The sequence below is a fragment of the Dictyostelium purpureum genome, assembly GCF_000190715.1.
Source record: "Dictyostelium purpureum unplaced genomic scaffold DICPUscaffold_15, whole genome shotgun sequence".
Classification (NCBI taxonomy): Eukaryota; Evosea; class Eumycetozoa; order Dictyosteliales; family Dictyosteliaceae; genus Dictyostelium; species Dictyostelium purpureum.
Genome location: NW_003519352.1, coordinates 87,731 through 105,443, shown reverse-complemented (window position 1 = coordinate 105,443; position 17,713 = coordinate 87,731). Strand labels below are relative to the sequence as shown.

At 26.0% G+C, this 17,713-nt stretch overlaps 6 protein-coding genes across 6 annotated transcripts; 4 read left to right on the top strand and 2 right to left on the bottom strand.

Annotated features, from left to right (window-relative positions):
- Positions 1-219: 219 nt before the first annotated feature.
- DICPUDRAFT_147650 (uncharacterized protein) lies at positions 220-1,828 on the top strand (the record flags this gene model as incomplete). Its single annotated transcript, XM_003283870.1, has 3 exons — positions 220-619; positions 685-1,071; positions 1,134-1,828. 3 exons carry the CDS (start codon positions 220-222, stop codon positions 1,826-1,828), a joined length of 1,482 nt encoding a protein of 493 aa, XP_003283918.1.
- A 159-nt stretch (positions 1,829-1,987) lies between these two features.
- DICPUDRAFT_26655 (uncharacterized protein) lies at positions 1,988-6,436 on the bottom strand (the record flags this gene model as incomplete). Its single annotated transcript, XM_003283842.1, has 4 exons — positions 1,988-5,148; positions 5,235-5,442; positions 5,515-6,098; positions 6,220-6,436. 4 exons carry the CDS (start codon positions 6,434-6,436, stop codon positions 1,988-1,990), a joined length of 4,170 nt encoding a protein of 1,389 aa, XP_003283890.1.
- Positions 6,437-6,882: 446 nt separating this feature from the next.
- On the top strand, positions 6,883-8,204 carry DICPUDRAFT_147648 (uncharacterized protein; the record flags this gene model as incomplete). Its single annotated transcript, XM_003283869.1, has 2 exons — positions 6,883-7,870; positions 7,948-8,204. 2 exons carry the CDS (start codon positions 6,883-6,885, stop codon positions 8,202-8,204), a joined length of 1,245 nt encoding a protein of 414 aa, XP_003283917.1.
- Positions 8,205-8,773: 569 nt separating this feature from the next.
- Positions 8,774-9,729, top strand: DICPUDRAFT_93561 (uncharacterized protein). The gene has a single exon (XM_003283868.1). It carries the CDS (start codon positions 8,843-8,845, stop codon positions 9,650-9,652), a length of 810 nt encoding a protein of 269 aa, XP_003283916.1. The 5' UTR covers positions 8,774-8,842; the 3' UTR covers positions 9,653-9,729.
- A 40-nt stretch (positions 9,730-9,769) lies between these two features.
- On the bottom strand, positions 9,770-13,953 carry DICPUDRAFT_93560 (uncharacterized protein). The gene is made up of 4 exons (XM_003283841.1): positions 13,354-13,953; positions 13,055-13,262; positions 12,501-12,976; positions 9,770-12,415 (listed from the first exon to the last, which is right to left on the bottom strand). Exons 1-4 carry the CDS (start codon positions 13,627-13,629, stop codon positions 10,100-10,102), a joined length of 3,276 nt encoding a protein of 1,091 aa, XP_003283889.1. The 5' UTR covers positions 13,630-13,953; the 3' UTR covers positions 9,770-10,099.
- Positions 13,954-15,507: 1,554 nt separating this feature from the next.
- Positions 15,508-16,932, top strand: DICPUDRAFT_74887 (uncharacterized protein; the record flags this gene model as incomplete). Its single annotated transcript, XM_003283867.1, has 2 exons — positions 15,508-16,575; positions 16,651-16,932. 2 exons carry the CDS (start codon positions 15,508-15,510, stop codon positions 16,930-16,932), a joined length of 1,350 nt encoding a protein of 449 aa, XP_003283915.1.
- Positions 16,933-17,713: the final 781 nt, after the last annotated feature.

Here is a 17,713-nt window from a genome sequence, read left to right as displayed (position 1 = left end):
AAAAAAAAATAATTTAAAAAAAAATATTATTTAATTTTAAATATCTAATTTTTTAGTTTTAAAAAATTGGGGTGGGAATTTTTTTTTTTTCCAACATTGAAAACTTATATTTTATTTTTATTATTTAAAAAAAATAAATAAAAATTTGTAAAAAATTTATAAAAAATTTTTTTATTTTTTTTTATTTCAAATTTACAGATCAATCATATAAATATTAAAATGAGTGGTTGGATCGATTTTGAAAAATTTGGTTTAGAGGGTTTAACATTAAATAATTATAGAAATTATAGCAAAAACTCAGAATGTTATGATATTGTTGTCAAAATAAATAGTATTTTAGATATTTCAAAAGGTTGGGAAGTTTCATATCCATTAATTGAACAGTTTAAAAAGTCAAAAGAGTTTCCAAGCTTTTTGGCTAAAATTCAAACTTTTCTTTCTAATAAACCCTCTAGTGCTGATGAAGCTGAAATTGCAAATAAGAAAAAAGAAATTAAAGGTGAAAATAATAGACGTGCTGTAGTTTCGGTCTTAGGTCTTTATAACAAAGGAAAGTCTTATGTTTTATCCCGTATTTTAGGTTTAAAGCTATTAAGTTCATTCTTTGAACATACTGAAGGTAATAGTTTTTTAAATATTTTACCTTTTAAAAATTAAATTTATTAATTTAATTATATTTTTTAGGTCTCAGTATTTTATTATCTCGTGCTGATGTTACCGAAGTATTAATTGGTCTTGATACAAAAGGTTCCCAAAAACCAGTTAAAAACTGTGATGAAGCCAAAATGAAAGATTCTGAAGCAACAGAAAGATTCCTTCAAACTCTTAGTCTTAATCTTTCAGACATTGTTCTTATCGTTGTAGATAGACTCACTCGTGACGATCAACTTTATATTAAACAAATTAAACAAACCTTTAGAAATAAAGAGAATATTATCATTGTTCATAATTTAAGTCACGTCAAGTTGAATAAAGATTTAGAAAAGGTTATAAAAGAAGAAATTGTCGGCTGTTTTGATTGTCAAGTAAAACAATTGAAAGATTCTGCACCATATTGGTATGAAAATGATCGTAAGTAATAAAAATATTTATGTATTTTAAAAAATTTTAAACTAACTACCGTTTTTTTAAAGGTACCCGTCATGTTGTTATGGCTTGTGATGACAAAGATTCAGAATCTAAAATTTATTCTGAAGCTGGTGCCAAGATGAACCAACCAACAATAGAACTTTTACAATCATGGTTATTAAGTGCAGCCTCAACATCTCTTGAAAGATTTAATTTAGTTGATAATATCACAAAGTTTTCAAACAAAGTTATTTCAAACTATTTAAATCAAAAAGTTGAAGTTGTTTTAAATACAGAAGAAACCCTTATAAAAACTAACCAAGACCCCTGCATCCCTTGTGAAGAACTTAAATATGCTGATATTCGTTTTAACTTGGTTGGTTTAATTTCAGAGAATCCAAACACCTCTCTTTCAAGAGTTTCAGAAGACCAAGATCATTACTATGTTAGTTTAGAATGCTATGGATATGAAATTGAAGACTTGGATATTAAAATAGAAATCGTTAACAGCACCAAAAAGATAATTATAAAGAGTGATATACAAAGAAAGATTGAAAATAGAAATACTACAAATATCCTTAGAGACGAATTTAAAACAACCCACACAAGACCTCTCGAATGGAGTTTTGAATTCCCAATTTTAATCATTGAACAAGATGCAGAAGAAATTAAAGACTTTGATTTAACCAATGGATTACTTCATCTTACTCTAACCAAAAAGAAAGTTAATAACTCTTCTAAATTACAAAAAAGAAATTAAAATAAAAAAAAAAGTCCTCATTTAAATTAAAAAAGGATACAGTTTTAAATAATAATATAAAAATAATAAAGATATAATTATAAATATAAAAATATTAATGCCAATATAAACCTTTATATGTATTTTTTTAAATATATATTTTATTTTATTTTTTTTAATTTATTTTTTTTGTTTTTTTTTAGCGGGTTGTGAATTATCGCTTGATTTAACTTGTTTCTTTGGTGTAATATCTTTTTGTGGGGATTTAGTATCTTTTTTATTTGATTTTGGTAATTGTTTTGGTTTTTCTTCAATTTCATCTAAATCTTCGACAACCTCCATTGAATCCTCAGCCTTCTTCTTTGGTCTACTCTTATTTTTATTATCAACTTTGGAATCTGTGGATTTATTAAGTTTACGTTCTTCTTTAGATTTATTAATTTTTTCTTGCATTTCTTTTCTTTCTTTTTCTCTATTTTCAAGTTTTTCTTTATGTTGAACCTCCTTCTTTTGTTGTTTTTCTGATTTATTTTTCTTTTCCATTTCAAATACTTGGCTTTCATCTTCCATCTTTAATAATCTGAGTACTCTCTTGATTGAATCTTTAATATTTTGTTTGTTGTGAGTTTTGTAACATTCGAAAAGAGTTTTGTCGAGTGATTTTAATGTGGCTGAACCAAGAACAACTCTAACATCATTATTTTCTAAAGTGGTATTATTTTGAACAATTAAACTAATTAAATTTAAGATATCAAATACTGAAGTTGGTTTTAATTTCTTTGATTGGTCAGAGAGTGATTGGAGTAAAGTTGAAATGATTAATGATGAGTTTTCTTTAAGATTTTTACCATTGGTACCATATGAATCTTTTCTCTTGATGATGTTTGCAAGGACGTCTAAAATCTTTTTATAATTATAATCACCTTGTGTAGTTGATAAAATTGAAACAATCTTTTTAATTGAGGTCCAAATAATGGTTGGGAATCTTTGAGAAAATTCGGTAAAGAATCTAGTTGGTGCAACGTTGGTACGATCTAATAAACTTTCGATGATTTGATCAAATTTGGAGGTGAATAAAGCTAAATCTAATGAACCATATTCAGTTGATGGGACAACAGCAGCAGCTTTTTTAGTGGCAGCAGTTTTAGTGCCTTTCTTTGGAGTAGCAGCAGGGGCAGCTTCGGTGGTTTGCTTCATTGAAAGTAAAACTCTAATTATCATATAAATAGCATGACCTGATAAAATTAAAGCAGATGGATTAATTGGTTCTTTTTCTACTTTTTCACCCTTTTTAGCGGTTGTTTGTTTTGCACCAATAACATTATCAAATAATTGTGGCAATAATTCATTTAACTCTGAAGCTTTAACAGTTTTGTCATTAGTTGAACGAATTTGGGAATATTTGTTTTTGAACATACTGATGAATCTATTTGAAATGGATGGTTCGTCAAAGGTAGTGGCATCAATCATTAATGGAATCATCTTGAAGATGTATGGGTTTGGATTATCAGTGAATTTCTTTACATAAGTTTCGAGGAGATCAATTAAACGTGATTTCAAATTGATAGTTTGGGTTTTGATATCTTGATAATTGCTCTTTTTATCTTTTTTATTTTTGAAAACTTCTTTAAGGTAATTATCGATTAATCTAGCTTCGTTTTCAGTTGGTTCTAATAAATCTTCTTCCTCATCATCGTCAAATAATAAATGGTGGCCCATTGTTTTCTTTAATCTTGCAACTAATTCTGGGTTAACTGCATTATCATCATCATCATCGTCGTCAGATTCTTCGATTTCTTCCTCTTCCTCTTCTTCTTCTTCTTCCTCTTCTTCTTCTTCTTCATCATCATCAGACTCTTCTTGTTTAGCAAGTTTAGCTTTTGATTGTTCTAATTCTTCTGTTGAAATTGGTTGGAACTCGTCATCATCTTCTTCACCTTCTTCACCACCATCTAAACCATTGAATAATTCTTCTGTTGGAGCTTTAATCATTGTTAAGATATGTTCTAAAACTTGGAATGAAATATTATCTGTGAAAATTGTAAAGATTTGTTTGATAACAGTTCTGAGGATATGAACTGGGTTATCTAATAAAGAGATTAATACATCTAAAAGGACCATGAATGGAAGTGGCTTTTCATCATCTGGGGTGGATCTCTTTTTGGTGGAAACTGGTTTCTTCTTTGGATTGGTGAGATCTTCAAAAGCAGAGGTTAAATCATCAATGATATCAGAGATTTCGGTTGGGTCTGAAAGATATTGAAGTGAAACGTGGACGAATAATAATTCAAAACCAACTAATTGATTAATTTTATTTTCTAAGGCGGCTTGTTTAGATTGAATTGATTGAACAACCTTCATAATTTTATCGACTGGTTTATTTCCCATTGGAATAAATGTTGATAATTGTGGTTTTGTAGCATCACCGATCTTCTTTAATAATTCATATTGGAAGAAAGCTAATTTAGTAGCCCAAAATTGACCATCGCTCATAGTACCTTCATATGAAACTTGACCTTCTTTTGTTGGCTCGAGAGTGATGTAGCTAAGCTCTTCTAAAACTGAGCAGAATCTAACAAAACATTGATCTCTTACAGATTGGGAAAGTTCTGGAACTGGTTTAGTTGAATAAAGTTTATCGATGAATGATTTTTGTTGAGCTTTTGGTTGTTTGCCTTTGCCTTTGGCTGGTACCTCTTCATTAGTTGGTAAATAATATGAATTGAAATAAAGGAATTGTAATAATTCTAATAAAGTTGATTCTAAAGAAACGATCTTTTCAATTGGTCTTTTAATGAGATCTTTAATAATATGACCAAATTGACCTAATACCCAAAGTCTAGATGATTCGATAAATTTCTCTTGTCTTTCTTCATTTGAAACTTCATCCATAGCAACATCATCTTGATCAGCATCAGTGGAAGAACCATTTGTGGCTGAATCGGATTGTTGTTCTTGAGATTTCTTTGGTTCAACAAAGTTTTTATATAATGATTCTAAATAAACTTTAATGGAATCTTCGTCTAATTCGCCAATTAATTCATTGATAACATCTACTGATACTGAAGCTTCAAATTGTTGTTGGTGTGGATTTGATGAAAAGAAAAGGATTAATGATAAACGGTGTTGATTTGAAACCTCTGCAGTCTTTGGAATACATTGGAATGCTAAAGTACCAACCTCATGAAGTGGGCTAGTTGGTTTTAACGATTCTCCTAAATTTAAAATTATATTATTAGTGAAAACATTACTGATAATATCTGGGTGAACTAATGGTAATAACATTTCGAATAATTGTAAACCTAAATATTTTTTATTTGATGATGATTTAAATAAATTATCTAAATTAAAAAAAAAAAAAAATGAAATTAGTAAAAAATTAATATTAAAATAAAAACAAAAACAAAAATTAAATTATATTACTTACTTTCAACCATAATATTCCAAAACTCTACAAGGGTTGCATTATCGGAGTGATCAGCTAATAAAATTTCAAATGAAATTCTCCATATTTTATGAACTCTTGGGTATGATTTACATGATTCTGAATAAGCATTCTTTAATAATGGTAAATTTGAAAGATTTAAAATACTTGAATGTTTCCAACCACTGGTTTGCTTCATGAGGTTAAATTTCTAATAAAATAAAAAATATTAACATAAATGATTTTTTGGAAAAATTACTTTATTAATATTAATTCTACATACCTTAAACTTATTTGTAATTAATAATAATAATGATAAAACATCTGGTGAGTAATCGTTGTGAGATTGTGGAATAATTGGTTTAATGAATGGCCATAATTTATCAAAATTTGGATTGCTCATTTGATCTAAAAGTGATGATAAAATTTCAAAGGATAATTCAGAGTAGATGCTTTTCTTTTTTGAGATATATAAAAGTTGTTCAACAATACATTCTATTATATTTTCGGAGATTGGGTGGTTAAAATTGTAATTGATTGATTTTGATGGTTGGGTTTGAATAATTGGTAAACCTTCGAGTCTTGAACTTTTAATAATGGCCATCATACCAAAGAGACGACCAAAATGTGATTCTTTTTCTGTTAAATTCTTACCACTGAGATCCATATGATATGCTAAGAAATCAAAGAACCATGGTAATTCAATTTGTTTGAAAGTGTGTAAAATTTCTGATAAAGCTAATGAAAAACCAATACGTGCTGAATCTCTTGTTGATGCTAAACCTACAACTAATCTTTTTAATGAATAATTTAATTCTGGTGAAAACTTGGCATTAAAAATTTCTGTTTTTTCGACAACTTTTGAAACTGTATAAATTTAAATTTGGTTATAGTTAGTATATTTAATATTATTTATATTTATATTTTTTATTTTTATTATTGTATTGCTTTATTATTGTGTTATATTTATAATATATTTTATATTTACCAATTCTAGAAATATCTTTATGATCCTCTGGTTTAAATGATTTTTGAATATCTTGGAGAGTTTCTACTAATGTTGAAATTGATTCGATACGAATTTCATTATCCATAGATGCAATATTATAAAAACATTCTACTAATTGGTCTTTTTTTTTAATTTCGATATTTAATTCGTCTAATGGTGTTACAACACCATTAGTGTTTTCGGTTGTAACTTCCATTTTATCATTACTATTTACCATTTTTAATTACTTGATATTATTATTTATTATTATTATTATATTATTAGGGAAATAAAAACAATAAAAAAACAAATAAAAAAATAATAGCACAATAGGTAATCTCGCAAAATTATAAAGTATGCGTTGATTAATGAGCCTTCGTTTTTTTTTTTTTTTTTTAAATTTTTTTTTAAAAAACGAAAAAAAAAAAATTAAAAAAAAATTAAAAATAAAAAAAAAATTAAAAAAAAGAAAAAAATAAAAATAAAATAAAATATTAAATGTTTAAAAAAAAAATAAAAAAAAAATAATTAACAATAAAATTTCTTAATTAGTTCTTATATTAGTTATATATAAAAATATTATTATAAATTCATTAAATAAATTTATATAGTATTATAATAATATTTCTTTTAATCTTCCAAATATATTAATTTAATAATAAAATGTCGGCTGTATACATAAAGGATCATAGTTTAAATTCAAATGAAATTGAAAGATACAGCAGACAACTCATTACCCCAGATATTGGTGTACAGGGTCAAATGAAGCTATGTGCATCAAGAGTTTTAGTTGTAGGAGCAGGAGGATTGGGATGTCCAGTAGCATTGTATTTAGCAACAGCTGGTGTTAGTGTATTAGGTATTGTTGATTACGATACAGTTGAAATTTCAAATCTCCACAGACAAATTGGACATCAAGAATCAAGTACAGGTGTACCAAAAGCAGTATCATTGGCAAATACAATCAAGTCAATTAATAGTTTGGTTACAGTTAATACATATGAAACTACATTTACATCAGAAACAGCAATGGATATCATTAAAAACTACGATATTGTAGTAGATGCATCAGATAACGTTGCCACACGTTATTTAATTAATGATGCATGTGTATTATCAAAAAAACCATTGGTTAGTGGTAGTGCTCTTAAATGGGAGGGTCAAGTAACAGTCTACAATTATGAAAATGGTCCATGTTATCGTTGTATTTTCCCAACACCACCACCAGTCGATACAGTTACCAAGTGCTCTGATGGGGGCGTTTTAGGACCAATAGTTGGTGTTATAGGCAGTTTACAAGCATTAGAGACCATTAAAATTATTACAAATAACAAAGAAGGTGTTTTAAGTGGGCGTTTATTAATATATGACGGTATGTCTGCTGTGTTTAGAACTGTTAGAATTAGGGGCCGTCAACCACATTGTTCAGTTTGTGGTGATAATCCAACAGTAACCCAATTAATCGACTATACTGAATTCTGTCGTAGTAATTATTCAGAGGCTGCTGGTAAAGTCGATGATAGAGTCGAACATCATAATATTATTACTGTACAACAATACAACGAAGTTATTAAATCAAACAAAAACCATTTATTAATCGATGTTAGACCCTCAAATCAATTTGAAATTTGCTCATTACCAAACTCTGAAAGTAGGATTAAAATAAAATTAAAATTAAAATTAAAATTAAACGACATAACATATTAATTTTTTTTTTTTTTTAAATAGACATTCCAATTGAAGTTATAGATAAACAGGAATCAATAGATAAAATAGAAAAACTCATCAATGATAAAATAAACAGCAACGAAGATAGCGAACTCAGTGTTTATTTACTATGTAGAAGAGGTAACAAATCTCAGGACGCAATCAAAATTTTAGACGAAAAATTAAAAATTTCGAGAGATAAAGTAAAAATTCAACATATCAAAGATGGATTATTAGGATGGAATGAATCAATAGATAGCTCATTCCCATATTATTAATAAATATATTTTTATTTATTTTTTTTTTTTTTTTTTTTTTTTTTTTTACCAAATAAAAATACTAAATACAATTATATGAAATTTAGATATACCAACTATATTTGTATATTTCTATTTTTAATTTTTAAATAAAATGGTAGATCATTGTAATAATTATTATAATTGTTCGTTAATAAAATATAAACTTCTATTTAAAATTTAATTATAATAAAATTACCACATTTATGCAAAAATATAATTTTAATTTATTATTTTTTTTTTTTATTTTTTTTTTTTTTATTTTTTTATTTTTTTTCAATGACATCATATTTTTTTTTATATGAATTTTTAAATTATAATAAATTTTAAAAAAAAAAAAAAAGATAAAGATACAGATGGATAAAGGATAATATCATGTTATACAATATATTAAAAACAAGTATTCATATAAAAGGTTTTCAATTAATTGTATTATTATAGTAAAAATAATTTAAAAAAAATATTAAAAAATATTAAATATATTTTTTCAGTTTTTAAAAATGTATTTAAAGAACATTTTTATTAAAAATTATTCAATTAAAATATAAAATCAAATACTTAACAAATAAACTTTTAATAAAAACTAAATATTTAATATTAAATTATAAAAACTTAATAAAATGTCTCAATCATCAGTTCATCCAGGAGATAAATCACAATCATACTACAATGCCACCAAAGATGCTGTTGTAAATACCTATAACGCTACCAAAGATGCCGCCCTCAACACATACGAGGCCACCAAAGACTCCTTAAACAATGGTATCAACTATGTATCAGAATCAATCCAACCAGTTATTGATAAAACTAAAGAAATGGGTTCAAATGCTGCCAATGCTGTCGGTGAAGGTTATGAAAATATTAAACACAAAACATCAGAAATGATGACAACAGCTAAACACGACACCGAAGAGACAATAGAAAAATGCGAGCACTGGACAGAAGAGCAAAAGGATGCATTTTGTGATAAATGTAAAGAATTAAGAAAACAAGCCGCCAATGCAACTGATAATGCTGAAAAGAATATAAAATCAACTGCAAATGACTTTAATGATAGAATGAATGAAGCCGGTAAAGAAATTAAAGGTAAAACTGACGAATGGTCCAAAGATGCTAAAGAAGCCGCCAATAATGCAGGTGATAGAATGAATGATGCTGCTAAAGATGTTAAAGAAAAAACTGACGAATGGTCTAAAGATGCAAGAGATGCAATCAATAATGCAGGCGATAAAATGAATGATGCTGCTAAAGACGCCAAAGATAAAGCAAATACTTGGGCTCAGGATATTAAAGAAGCTACAAATAATGCAGCTGAAGATGTTAAAGATAAAACCAATGAATGGTCCAAAGATGCCAGAAATGCTATAAATGAAGCTGGTGATAAAATGGGTGACGCAGCTAAAGATATCAAAAAGAAAACACAGAACTAGTTTTAACTCAAGAAATAAATTAATTTGTAATAAAATATAAAAAATAAAAAAGTTTAAATAATTAAAATTAAAACAATATTATTTTCGTCTCTTTTCCTGACCTTTTTGGTGTTTTATAGTTTAAAAATTTTATAGTTTTAAATATTTTTTTTTTTTTTTAGTTTAATAGTTTTATTTATATGAAATTTTTAATTATACAAAATTTTGGTTTATATTATAATTAATTATTATTAATTATAGTATTGTTGTTGGTGGATAGAATATAAAAAAAAAGAAAAAAAAGAAAAAAAATATATTATATTTTTTTTTAAGATATATTATTTGTGCTATTACTACTATTATTACTATATATATTATTATTATTATTACTATTATTATTATTATTATTATTATTATTATTATTATTATTATTATTATTATTATTATTTTATTAAATAATTTATATGATTATTGATAAAAATCAGAATCATATTCAGAATAAATGATTATACTAAATGAATCTAGAATACCAGGTTCAAAAGTTGAAGGAATAAGTACACCAGAGATTGAATCGTTTGTGGTTGATTCTAAAACAATTTCTTTACCACAAATGAAACCACTTTTACAAACAAATTCTTTGAGAGAACCATCTGGAAGAGTTTTAAAGTAATAAAAACCAATACCATTATAGTTTGATTTTTCTGCTTGAGCTAAAATTACAGTGAAACGGCCACCCTTTGGTAAATTGAAACGGAAACGTGGATTTAATGTCCATGAGCTGCTTGTGTTGCTGTAACGGCCACCACATGTACCTTGTCTCCACTCTCCAGAAAGAGTACGAGTCGACCAGTCTGGGAGACGAGTGATGGAAATTGCATTATGATTATTGGTGATAACACGAAGATTGAATGGATATTCAATATTTGGAGTGAAAGTTGATGGTATAATTACATAAGATGAATTTGGTTCCATAATTGAGGTGAAGTGAACTTGATAATCATTTATAAACTCAGTATTACCTACAATATCTTTTGGTGTTAATGAAAAGAGCTTCTTATTTAAAATTGGAGTTGGTGATTTTGCTACATAGAATCCAACGAATGGTAATTGTTGATTATCCATTTTTTCTAATTGCTCTAACATAATGGTGATTTTAGTTGGTAGATTTGATGTATTGTGAACCAAGTATTGAGAATTATTTCTCCAAGTTGTATGATTGAGACAACCACCTGCACTTGGGCCCTTCCATTCGCCATGAACTGTAAGAATTTGTTCGCTAAGATCTAATCTATTAATTTGACCATCTGAATAACATGTCAATGAGAATGAACCCTCTTGACGTGCATCATAGGTGCATGGTACAATAATATATGAACCTGGTGGCATTTGATTTTGATTATGGACAACCTCTAAACCATTGACAAAACTAGTTTTTGAGAAGAGATTATTGGCTGTTAATGAAATGAAAGGACAGGTTTTATCAGCTTTGAAAATGTAAAAACCGATATATGTTTCTTTTGGCATATCGTTATGTTTGCCCAATATTATTGTATTATTACATGTTTGATTGATTTCAAAAAAGAATTTTGGATTATCTTTCCAAGTTGCACTGCTACCACTAAAACTACCACCTGCAGTTGGACCTCTCCATTCGAAACGACCTGAAATAGTTTTCCAATCACGATCTTGTTGAACTTCACTTAATCTAACATGGTTACTGATACTATTACCATCAATAAAACCTGTTGATGCAATTGGTGTAACTTCTAATTCGAATGTACCCTCTTGACCTGGTTCAAATGTAGCTGGAATAATAACATAATATCCTGGTTCCATTGTAATTTTAGCTGAGACCTCTGTATTCTTAAGGAATGTAATATCGATACCTGGTACTAAATTTTCTTTGGTCAAAGATATTCTTCTTTTGTTTTGATCTTGACCTTGATTAGCTTTAGCAAAATAAAATCCAATATGTACAAGTTTATCACCAGTTTGACGAAGTGTAATACGAATTGTAGTGGTTTGAACAATTTGAAGAAGATATTGTGGATTCTTACGCCATAATGGTGTGTTAGCGCAACCACCTGCAGTTTCACCTGACCATATACCATTGACACGATTACTGATGGTTGGTTGAGATGAATGTGTAACTGGTGATGATGGTATTCCAGTTGATGGTGGTCTTTTAGTAACTGGTGAACTAATTGGTGTTAAGCCTCTTGGTCTATTACCAAAAGATGGGTTTAACATTTCTTCTAATAAATCATCCAATTCAGAAGCTGCAGCTTTTGGTTTTGAAATCTCAACTGATGATCTTGGTGATGGTGAAAAACCATTGGTTTGATGTTGTTGATATTGTTGTTGTGGAGTTGATGGTTGTGGTTGTTTAAATGATGATGATGATTCTACACTACTATTATTGGTATAACCGACATTACCAACATTACCTCGGCTATTTGAAATTGATGTTGGTGATGGTGATGATGATGCATTGCTATTATTATTAGCTGAAGCTGAATGTGATGAATTATAAGATGATGTTGATGCAGCTGATGATGACATCATATTACTTAATAAAGAATCTAATTCGTTAATATCATCATTTTTATTTTTACCAAATTGACCTGACATATTTAATGATTGTTGTGGTTGAGCTGGTGGTGGTGGTGATTGTTGTTGTCTTTTATTTTCTTGGATTTGACTTAATCTTCTATTATTCTTTTCTAATAAATCCTCTTCATCTGATGAATCTGGTTCATCGACTTTTTCGCAATGTATAAATTCCTTTTTTTAAAAAAAATAAATATAAAAAAATTAGTATAAACTAATTCAATTAAAAAAATATAATTTATATTATTAGAAAACTTACAAATGGTTGACCTGATTGTTTTGATTTTCTTTCAGATGCTGCTTTAATTGCTTCTTCCCTACCACCAGCACGTTCGATAACCATTTCAGCAGTTTCTGATAATGATTTCATAACATATGAACCTTTTAATTGTTTTTCAAAGAATGGATGTTTTAAAAGATCTTTGGCTGAGGGTCTTTGGCTTTGTTCTTTTGCTAAACAAAGAGCAATAAAATCTGAAAATTCTGGTGAATACTTTTGTGGTTCTTTAAGAGTTGGTGATGGTGATGTTGGAATCATAAACAATACTCTCATTGGATGTAAATCATGATATGGTGGATGAAATTCTGCCATTTCAATTGCTGTGATACCCAAAGCCCAAATATCAGCTTTATTATCATAACCAACTTCTTGAATAACTTCTGGTGCTAAAAAGAATGGTGTGCCAATAACTGTATTTCTTTTTCTTGTACGTTCACTTAATTGTCCACTTACACCTAAAATAATTTATTATTATTTATGTTAAATATTAATATTTTCTTTCTGATTCTTTAAATTATAATTTGTTTACTTACCAAAATCTGCTAATTTACATTCACCTAAATCATTAACTAAAATGTTTCCTGGTTTAATATCTCTATGGATTTTACTGTTTCTATGTAAATAGTATAAACCCTTTAATGTACTATAACAAACTAATGCAATTTGCTCCTCATTTAAAACCCTATTAGTTATATTCATCATATCGCTAACTGAACCATTTGAACAATATTCCATAATAATCTAAAATTAATAAAAATAATTAATATATTGTGTTATTTATTTTTATTTTTGGGAATTCATTCCAAGTTTTTGAATGAGTGTAAATATTTACCCAACATGTTTCATCTTTAAAATAGTTTCCATAATATTGCACTACATATTTTGATTTACACTGTTTCATAATATTAATTTCTTTTAAAATCTCTTGAAAATCTTCATTTATTGGTACTAATTTTACAGCTACAACTGTTCCTGTCCTTTTATAAATTGCTTTAAATACTGATCCAAATGAGCCCCTACCTAAACACTCAAGTAAATCAAACTCTAATGATGGATCCTTGATGCCTTCTGGTAATTTGAAATCATTTACTGGAGTACTCTCTTCCATTTTTTTTTGAATTTTATTTTTAATTTTGATTTTCTCTTTTACTATTATCTATCTAATTATATTTATTATACATGTATAGTTCTTATTATTATTTTTATTATTATTTATAATTCTCGAATAGTAATAGGATGATTTAATTTTTAAAAAAAAAAAACTTGTAATTTTTTTTAATATGTGATCTCTTTTTATATTTTTTGATTTAGTGTGGTGTGATTATAATATGCTTTATACTACTACTATATTATAATAATTTACTAAAATACACTTTCTATATAAATTTAATTATTATGATATATATATTTATTTAAAAATTCACACATTAATATTACTATTTTTTTAAAAAAATAAAAATAAAAATAAAAAAAATTGAAAAAAAAATAAAAAAACAATTTTTAAAAAAACAAATTAAAAAAAAAAAATAAAAAATAAAAAAAAATTTATCACTCTCCAACTGAAAGCACTCTCCACCCTTATATTTTTATTTATTTTTTTTTTTATTTATAGAAAAATTAAAACCAAAAAAGACTCTGATCCTTTTTTTCTTCTTTAATCTTGTAAAAAAAAAAAAAAAGGAACAAAAAGTGTATTTATCAACAAACGTTGCAAGTCTACTTGTTTGTTTTCTTTTTCTTTTTTCTTTGAATATTATAATTATTTAATACACTTTATGATATGTTAAGACAAAAAAACAAAAAAAAAGATATCACCTTAGAAAAAAATTATTTTGTAATGTGAATTTTGTGGAGTGTGAATCTAAGTGTGTGTGCATAAAACACATGGATGATTCACAAGATTAGATAAAAAAAATAAAGAATAATAATAATAATAATAATAACAAAAATAATAAATAATTTAAAAGCTAAAAATAAATACTTACACATATAAATAATAATATTATTTTCTTTAATTTAAATATCACTTTTAAAAAATTAATTTTAATAGTGTTTCTTTTTTAATACACAATTTATAATATATATAAATACAAAATTATATTATTTTATTAAGTAATAATAATAAAAGCTTTAAAAAAAAAAAAAAAAAAAAATAATTGACAACTTTCGTTTGATCAAAAATATTAAAAAAAAAAAAATTAAAAAAAAATTAAAAATAAAAATAAGATTCGATTATTTACGATTTCGTAGATATTTAACTACATGTGACACATATAAAAATAATAAGGGATGTAGAATGGTATTGGGTGGCATCTAACCCGCATAATAATAATTTTAACGATAATTGCTCGAAAACACATACTGCTTATTTCGTAATTCAACCAGTATTTATCGTTTTCTATTTATTTTTTTATTTTTTTTTATTATTTTTAATAAAAACTAAAAACAAAATAAATAAATGATTATAAAAAATAATATAATAAATTAAACCTATAAGATTAAGTTAATTATAAAATTAAAAAAGATGTGAAAAAAAAAAAAAAAAAAAAAAAAAAAAAAAAATAATAACAAAATTAAAAAATATTATTTTCTTTAGAGAAAATTAAAATAAAGATGAATCTTATTTTGCTTCATTTACGATATGTTTTAAAATTAGTATTTGGAAATATAAATAACTGTTGTATGAAATAATTATGGAAAAATAATTTATTTAAATTTTTTTTTAAAATTTGAATTTTTTTATTTTTTTGTTTTTTTGTTTTTTTTAATTAAATTTGTTTTTTTATTTTATAGGGGGTGTTATTTTATATTAAATAAATTTCAATAAGCTATACATGTGATAATAAAATATAGCAATAATAAATAATAGATAATAATAATAATATTTTTAATTATATAATAATAATAATAATAGGTACTTTAATAGTTTTTTTTGTTTAAATCGATTTGTTAATAATAAAATTTATCATTATTTTTATTTATTAAAATGGGATCAATATTTGCATATAGTTTATTGGCAGGGCTAGCACCGTTAATATCATCATCGGTTCCATTTTTTTTATTTAGAAATCGAAATATAAATGCAAATGTGTTTCATATTTTATTGTGTGTTTCAGCAGGTTTACTATTTGCAGTTGCAACATTAGAATTAGTTCCAGAGTCAATTGACCTTGCATTAAGGTCTCTTTCAGATGAAAATAATAGTAATAATAGTAAAAATAATAATAATAATAATAATTTAGCGACATCTCAATCATTTACAAATACTCATCATTTAAATAAAATCATGGAGATTGATTTTGAAGAAAATGAATATCAAATTAAAAAAGAAAATCAACTTTATGATCAACATGACGATCACAATGATCATAAAGGTGAAGATGGTCAAGATGATGAACATGATCAAGATGAACATGACCACGAGGATGAAGAAAAGAAGAATAAATTTAAAATACCAATGTATGGTCTAGGTTTTGGTTTTCTAATTTTAATTGTAATCGAGTCCCTTTTCAGTGGACATGAAGGTGGAGGTCATTCACACAGCCATTTGCCAGTTTCGCATGGTGATGACGATCATCACCATGAATACGAATTATTAGAAAAGGGTAATGTAAATATTAAAGATCAAGAGGACGAAGAGGATAGTGGTAAAAATAAATCTAGCAGTGATAATAGTATAGATATAGAAAGCGCAGATGGTGGTAAAGCTGGTAGTGGTAGTAAAAATAGAAATGTAAATAATGGAGGTAGTAACAGCCCATCAAATAATAACAGCAATGGTATTCATATTAGTAAAAGCGAAGGTGATATTAAAGGTATTGGTGAAGCAAATAATAGTGGTAGCAAATCAAAATTAACCATAACGACATTTATAGCATTATCAATACACTCATTTGTGGATGGCGTTGTAATATCAAGTGCTTTTTCGTCATCACAACACGTTGGCGCAAGAGTGGCTTTGGCTATTGTTATACATAAAATTCCCGATGGTTTAGTATTATCATCAATTATTTTATCACAAAAGAAATTTTTAAGTCCAATCGGCGGTGGAAATGTATGTATATAGCAAAAGCAGCAAAATACATTATTTATATTTTATATTAATCCAAATCTATACCTTTATATTTAGCAACGATTATTTTCAAATCCTTTATTTTACTTTTTATTAATATCCTGTATGACCCCACTGGGTGCATTTATTAGCAGTGCTATTTTTGGAGGATTATCAATATCAAGTGGTAGTTTTGTTCTAGGTTTTGGTGCAGGTACATTCCTATATATAACATCTTCAGCAATTTTACCCGAAATTTTGTCAAGCCAAACTGTAAAGAAAAGTACTTCACTTTTTGCCATATTATTAGGTTATTTATTATTTATATTTTTAGATTCTACCTTTCACGGTGCCCATTAATTATAATAAAAAAAAAACAAACTTATTTTCAAACTTTAATATTTGGTAATATCTATAGATATTTTTGTGGATTTTTGATATTCACTTTTTTTTTGTGGGTTATATTAATTTTTTTGCATTTTGGAAATTTTAAAAAAAGAAATAAAAGAATTTAAGTTGTGATTAAAGAATTGAATCAACCAGCGACTATAAGAACTTCAGTCTTACGCTCGTACCAACTGATGTTTTAAGGCAATATACAGAAATTATTTTTATATGATTTTTCGAGTTTTACTCTACACACAGGGTAAAATTAATTAGAATTAAAATAATAAAAGTGATGTTAACCTTTGCAGCATTCAAAACGACTGGGTAACTCAAAAATTTGTGGTTAACAAGTAATTCAAATTATAAAAAAATATATAATTACTGATGATCAAATAATTAAAAAAAAAAAAATAAAAAAAAAAAAAAAAAAATAATAATAAAATAAAATAAAAATTTAAATAAAAATTTAAATATTAAAAAAATAAAAGAAATTCTCAATGCGACTTTATTTATATAAAATAAATAAATAAATAAATAAATAAAAAAAAAAATTTGTGTAAATACTCTTTTTTTAAGTGTATATTGATTAAATAATTTATTAAATATTATTATAATACAATTATTGCCATTTATATAATAATGATATATATAATAGGACATATGTTTTATTTATTATTAAAAAAAAGGGATTATTAAAAATACCACCAACATTTATACCAAATAGAGAATATAAAGTAATAAAAAATAGAATTGT